The following is a 6359-nucleotide window of genomic DNA, read 5'->3' as shown; positions in this document are numbered from 1 at the left end:
ACTTCTCGCTATCGCTAAACAAGGATCTGATGAGATCTCATTACGGGTCACATCAGAACCACCTTTCATCCAACCAATGAGCGTCGCTTACCAGATCATGAAAGTGACAGTCGGAATGTGTTTTCTAATCATGCAACCACGAAATATTCAACACGGGGTATTCCAAACGACAGTTACTGGTTTTCATTACAATCTAGGCCATCAATAAGCCATTCCAGAATGTTTTTCTTATCAGCTATAAATATTTTAATCGAGAATACGTCAAAATATGTTTGAATCTAGTGTCGTAAAGCTCGAGAAAGCTGCCTTCTGATTGCTAATGTCGATTTCTTGTCAGTCATTTCATTGGTCGGTCAAAATTTGCGAAAGGTCGTTCTGACGTGATCCGTAATGGGATGTCCTCAGATCTTTATTTAGCGGTAGCGAAAAATAAGATCTGATTTTAATGAGATTGGGAAAAATACTTTCTTGAACTTGCATAATGCACAATTTTGTACTTTAGATCTGCTATCTACACCAATCATTATCCGGGAATGATTTGGTTTATTTGTTCTTGATATATTAACAGTGCTACGTAACCATATTCTCCTTCCTATGCATGGTCCTTAAAACCATGTTCATGCTGTCTGAAGACTGTATAAGTTGGGTGTATTTAACCTTGCACAATATCAGTGAAACATGGAGGATATAGTCTTGTACTCCATGTCCGGTGAGTTTCAATGGAAACGTGTAGAAATAGAAGTACTTAACATGTGTGGCAGTCATATTTACACACTACTGTGGTTTTGAGTTTCTTGTATATTATAATAATGAGTATTAATAATGCATTAGATTCCATACACAAGTGCATGCTGAAAGCGATACACTGTTATTGCCCCAGTAGATCAGTGTGCTCTTAAATGTCGTTCTCAGCTCCCTGGGGATCCATACGATGACAGATCAAGGTAGTATTGACTACACTCTGGGTCATTTGGCAGTCCCAACCACTTTCCCAGAATGCAATTATTATAATGTAGATTTGTCTTACAGGAAATGATTTTATCTTGACTGCACAGAAACTGTCTCGGCTGGTTCTCTGGGTCAAAGGCAGGTTTTTTTGGGGTATGTAAATAATATAATGTAGATTTGTCTTACAGTTGACTACAAAGGAACAATGTTTCGGCTATTAGTAGTCAGTTAGTAGTTCTATCCACTTTTTCGGTATGCAAATGTCATAATGTAGATTTGTCTTCCAAGCAACGATTTTCTCTTGACTGCACAGAAACAATGTCTCTTCGCACAGGAAACCAATTACAACATCGAGACTAGAAATTGTTAATAGATCATATAGTCCATCCTTAAATTTCACTGGACTAAGTGCAAAGAGAAAATTGTCAACTAAACTGCCGGGTAAAAGAAGATATACTCCCATATGTGATGGTGGCTCAACACAGCGTTAGAAATTGGCACTAGTCCTGTAGCCCTTGACAAACTGCCCAATAGTTAAGGTATCATAAGGACTACTAGAAATTTGCTGTTTTTAAGGGTTTTGCTATATGTTATCATTATAAGGACTAGTGGAAAACTGTTTGTTTCAACCGCTGCTAAACATCAAACAAACAAGAAATGGTTATTCAATGGTGAATGTGTGAATTTGTGTTTTAGATTTAAAGTTTGCAGTGCTGCAGTGACTGTTTTCAGCCTAGTAACACTTTGATAATATTTGTAATTCTTTTGGTCAAATCCAGTCCAAGGGGGTGCTTTCTTTTATCCTGCAGTTTAGTTACAATTATCATTGACATTTTTCCATCTGGTAAAGGATAGATATAGTTGGCATGGAAGGGTGGTATCATCCAGCAGAGCAGGTGCAGACAGTGATTCATGTTAAGGCATTTATTTATAACAAAATTTCACTGCTGCATGATCTGTTATTTATCTGTATTACAGTATTATAGTATTTATAAGTATATTTTTAGTTTCAAATATTATTTACAGAAGACACGCATGACAGTTATGACAAATCAGTTTGATGATTTCTACAACTCTGTAAAGTATTGAAATAAAAAAATATAAAAATGTCAAAATGTGATTTGTTTTTATTTCTGTACATAAAATGTACAAAACATATACACAAAGTGTACTTGATGCAAAACATCAAGAATCTTATTGTAAACATTTCACTCTTATAATTTCCTAGGTTTTGTAAAACAACCCATGATAATCCAGAAAAATGTACTGGGAGCATGAATATGTTGGACTGAACGTCTTTCTGAAATATTTTTGTATACATACATACACTACGATGAAATGATGTGAGGTCCTTGTTGTGACACAGTAACTTTCCGTGTAAGCCACCGGGATTACTACTGACACTCTTGGAAAGTCTTTGCACAGGCACTGTCATGTTATGAAGACCACCACTGGGAATACTACTGGATGCACAACTTGTATTCATTTAGAAGTTCTCATATGGTTGTTGATAAAGACAGCCTTTGAAAGAATTGAGTCTCACGTCCACTTCTCCTTCCTCTAACTGCAAACACAAAATAGATCATTTGCCTCGTGAGCGGTCACAAATATTGAACTAAAATACTGACAATAGGAGAGCTAAAAGTGTCCATATGAGCTAAAATCCATGTCTTTCCTTCGTTCACCTCAATCTTATTTTCAAACAAGTTGATAATTTTACATTAAATTGTCTATTAATATACTCACACTATGCATTTCTTGCTTTTTCTCTTAATCCTTGTGTGGAAACATCCTAAAACAACGTTCCCAACTTCTGAAATCATTTCGGCCGAACACCCCTGGCATCACCACAGTCCCCACCAAAACAAATTGGTCACACACTACAATCCCATTCATCGTGATATTTGTCTGTTGTAATCAGAATATATTCATATTTTTAAACTTATCCCATCTCACACTATGCATTTGACACAGTCATGGTTGTAGCATGTTGAACACCAGCTTACTCGTGTGTATCTCACGGCTGTAGACCACCACAGGCTAGGGAATCTGAACCCACCCTCTATCCGTGGGATAAAATGCATAGTTTGAGTTAGGATAAGTAAAAAATAATGAAAATTTTACATTAAATTATATATTTTTATAATTATCCTATCTCACACGTACATGTCTGCTCGTCCATCCCCGCCTCACAGTTACACTAGCCTGTCAGCTCCAAGAAAGAGAATGATGTTAGGTGATCAAACCACCTACATCACGATGCACAAGATTGTAGGATGTGTCCCACTTGTTTGGGTGGAGACAATGGTGATGCGAAGGGTGTTCGGGTGAAATGGTTTTAGAAGCTAGACACTTTGTTTTAGGACGTTCCCACAATAGGATCGAAAGAAGTAAGAAAGGCACAGCGTGAGATCGGATACGTTTAAAAATATGAATATAATCTGATTTCTACAGACAAATGACAGAGGAAGATATTAATTCTAAAAATCATACATGGGAGACCATGGTTTCTCCTTGTAAGTTTCTAAGATCCTTACTGACAATGAAGTAATGTTTTTATTTTGAATCATACAAAATGACTATCAATACAGCACTCAGAAATTGAGCATGGGAAATTTGGCAAATACTGTCTAAAGGTGGAATACCTATGGTGTATTAACTTATAAGCATGCAAAGTGCACAACTGCATATTAATTAATTGGTGTAGAAAATCAGTTACTTATTATTATCTATCTCTGAATAGTAGCTACATGTAGCCGGTCAATGATCCACCGACCTTCCGCTCTCCAGCAGATGACCTCTCCACCAGGCCTCATCCGAACGTGCCCATAACCAACATTTATTCCATGCCAGGATACGGAGACTGAGGTATGAAGCTGAGCCTTACTCCACAAAGTGATCTAGGATACGACAAAGTGATCACTTCTTCACACTTACTTCATCAGGTCCATACAGTTCATCATAGCACTTCTTGGACATGCATTCCCGCAGACACTTGATGAAGTCCACGCTCCCCTTCCCTTCACATATTCCAGCTCGTTCACATCTCTCCTTCGCATGCTTGTAACGCTTGTCCTGCAAGCAGTATAACACAATCTCATTAAAATCAGATATCTGACAATCTCCAATATGATGTGTCTCTGCAACCCCCCCACAAGTCGTATCAGGTAACCCCTGCATGAATTTGGACTGACCATTATAAATGAAGGATGAGTGGGTTTTCATCCAAGAAGATGCAGCTTTATAAAATGATATGGCTTATCGAAAGTGGTTTACCACCTTAAATTTCAATCTTAGCAAAAGAAGACTGAAAGAACACAAATATTCCCTTGATAGTACACACTTTTGCCTGTAGATGCCATGGCTCTTGGACGGAATGTATACAATATCAACAACAATATATAGCATGATATAGTGTGGCTATTTCTTTGCACTCCCCAATCATATTTGTTTTTGTGATACATAAATCAGACATGGTATCCTCAGACAGGTATCCTCGGGGTTACGTACAAAACAACCTTAGCGCTATGACTGTCGTAAGTCTATGTTAAGGTATGGGAGTTATGATCATCTTAGCGCTAAGATTGCTTTGTACAACGGCACCCTGATCTTCACGCACAGAAGTATTGTATTGAAGTAAAAGATCTGATATTAATGAGATTGAGTATAACATAGTGTCTGGAATCACTTCAAAAGACTGACAGATAGTCCCTATGTGGTAAATGTTCAGTCATCAACTAATGATTGATCCTAGTTCTTCATCCCTTTACTATATATCATCTTGAAATATTTGCACTTAAGAATGAAATTCTTTGAGGACTCATCATAACTCTAATGCCCCAGATATAGATCATGTAGATAGGCTAAATTCAAATACACCCTTACTTTCTAATACTGACTACAAACTATAATGACACAGAATATTTGTCAAGCTAAAGTCAAATGTTTGTTTGTTTGTTGTTTAACGCCTCACTCAGCAATATTCCAGCTTTTTGACGGCGGTCTGTAAATAATCGAGTCTGGACCAGACAATCCAGTGATTGACATCATTTATCTACGCAATTGGGATACGATGACATGCATCAACCAAGTCAGCGAGCCTGACCACCCGATCCCGTTAGTCGCCTCTTACAAGCATAGTCGCCTTTTACGGCAAACATGGGTTGTTGAAGATCTATTCTACCCTGGATCTTCACAGGTCCCAAAGTCAAATGAAGGTATCCATATCACATGTATCACCAATATTTCTGAAAATTTGGATTGCTGTCATCGTCTTGTTGTCTAATTAACTCTGCTTTAGGCAGTATTCAAGCTATATGATGACAGTAATAACTGAGTCTGGACCAGAAAATCCAGTGATTGACATCTTGAGCACCGATCTAAACAAACTGGGATGTGATGGCATGCATCAACCAAGTCTGAGCATGCAAGCAATCCTGTTTGTCGCCTCTTACAAGGTTGCTGTAGACCAATTCTAACTCACAAGGGTGTCATATGTTCTGCAACAAGTGTAAAATAATACTGATTATACTGATAATAATAATAATGTTGAATAAAGTTAAGGAGAATTTTCCTACTTTTTTCTTAAAAACACATTCAAAAGACAAGGGATATGCACATAATAATGATTCATGTTCTCAAACTTAGCAAGAGCTTTATAATGAACAGAATCAGTGATTATATCTAGTAACTTATTATCCTGACAATACTGACATCTCGTTTCTTCTTGTAGCTGTATCTCTTGAAGGTGAACTCCACTCCACTGACGAGAACCAGCTCTAGCAGGAGGGACAGGCACAGTAGATAAACAGAGAGCTTTAATACACCTCTCATAGCTCAATCTGTCTCAAAATAAACAAAGTAAGCAAGTAAACAAATAGGAAAAAAACACAAGCCATATCAAGTTAAATTTTAATGAATCAACCATTTCAAATTTAAACTTGGGTATTTTAATGAATCAACCATTTCAAATTTAAACTTGGGTATTTTAATGAATCAACTATTTCAAATTTAAACTGGGGTATTTTAATGAATCAACTATTTCAAATTTAAACTGGGGTAAGAGCGTATAGTTTTGCGCTGCTTTAAGCAATATTCGGTGTTTCACTAGACTGCTTCATGGGCCTGTGTCATCATTATATCGGATGCATGATACAGAAATGAGTTCTCACCTAAAATCCTATGCAACGTTTCACCTTTTTTGTTGTCTGTGGGCTATGGCATCTCAGTCAATGTTCTACCATGTCTACCAAAGCATTAGCTGTAATAATCTAGTCCAGAGACACAAGTGGGTAATGTTGATGTGCAAACTCCACACATCGCCATGTCACGACAACGCATGTCATGTCGAGTTAATAACTTTAGTTGCGTACATTTCAAAACGAACTTTCTACAAATATCAGTGACATAAT

The 6359-nt window shown here is 37.2% G+C and overlaps 1 protein-coding gene across 2 annotated transcripts; it reads right to left on the bottom strand.

The window, feature by feature from the left end:
• Positions 1 to 2063: 2063 nt before the first annotated feature.
• LOC124116715 lies at positions 2064 to 6295 on the bottom strand. 2 transcript variants are annotated; one of them, XM_046478152.2, is made up of 4 exons: positions 6120 to 6295; positions 5662 to 5789; positions 3886 to 4023; positions 2064 to 2512 (listed from the first exon to the last, which is right to left on the bottom strand). In XM_046478152.2, the coding sequence occupies exons 2-4, from the start codon at positions 5779 to 5781 to the stop codon at positions 2435 to 2437; spliced, it is 336 nt and encodes a 111-aa protein (XP_046334108.1). In that variant the 5' UTR covers positions 5782 to 5789; positions 6120 to 6295; the 3' UTR covers positions 2064 to 2434. The 2 variants fall into 2 exon arrangements, with proteins under 2 accessions (XP_046334108.1, XP_046334109.1); XM_046478153.2 differs by having other exon boundaries at positions 6144 to 6293.
• Between the last annotated feature and the right edge of the window lie 64 nt (positions 6296 to 6359).

This window comes from Haliotis rufescens, unplaced genomic scaffold, assembly GCF_023055435.1.
Source record: "Haliotis rufescens isolate VD_foot unplaced genomic scaffold, xgHalRufe1.0.p SCAF_2, whole genome shotgun sequence".
NCBI classification, from domain to species: Eukaryota; Metazoa; Mollusca; class Gastropoda; order Lepetellida; family Haliotidae; genus Haliotis; species Haliotis rufescens.
This window is presented reverse-complemented; position numbering and strand designations above follow the sequence as displayed.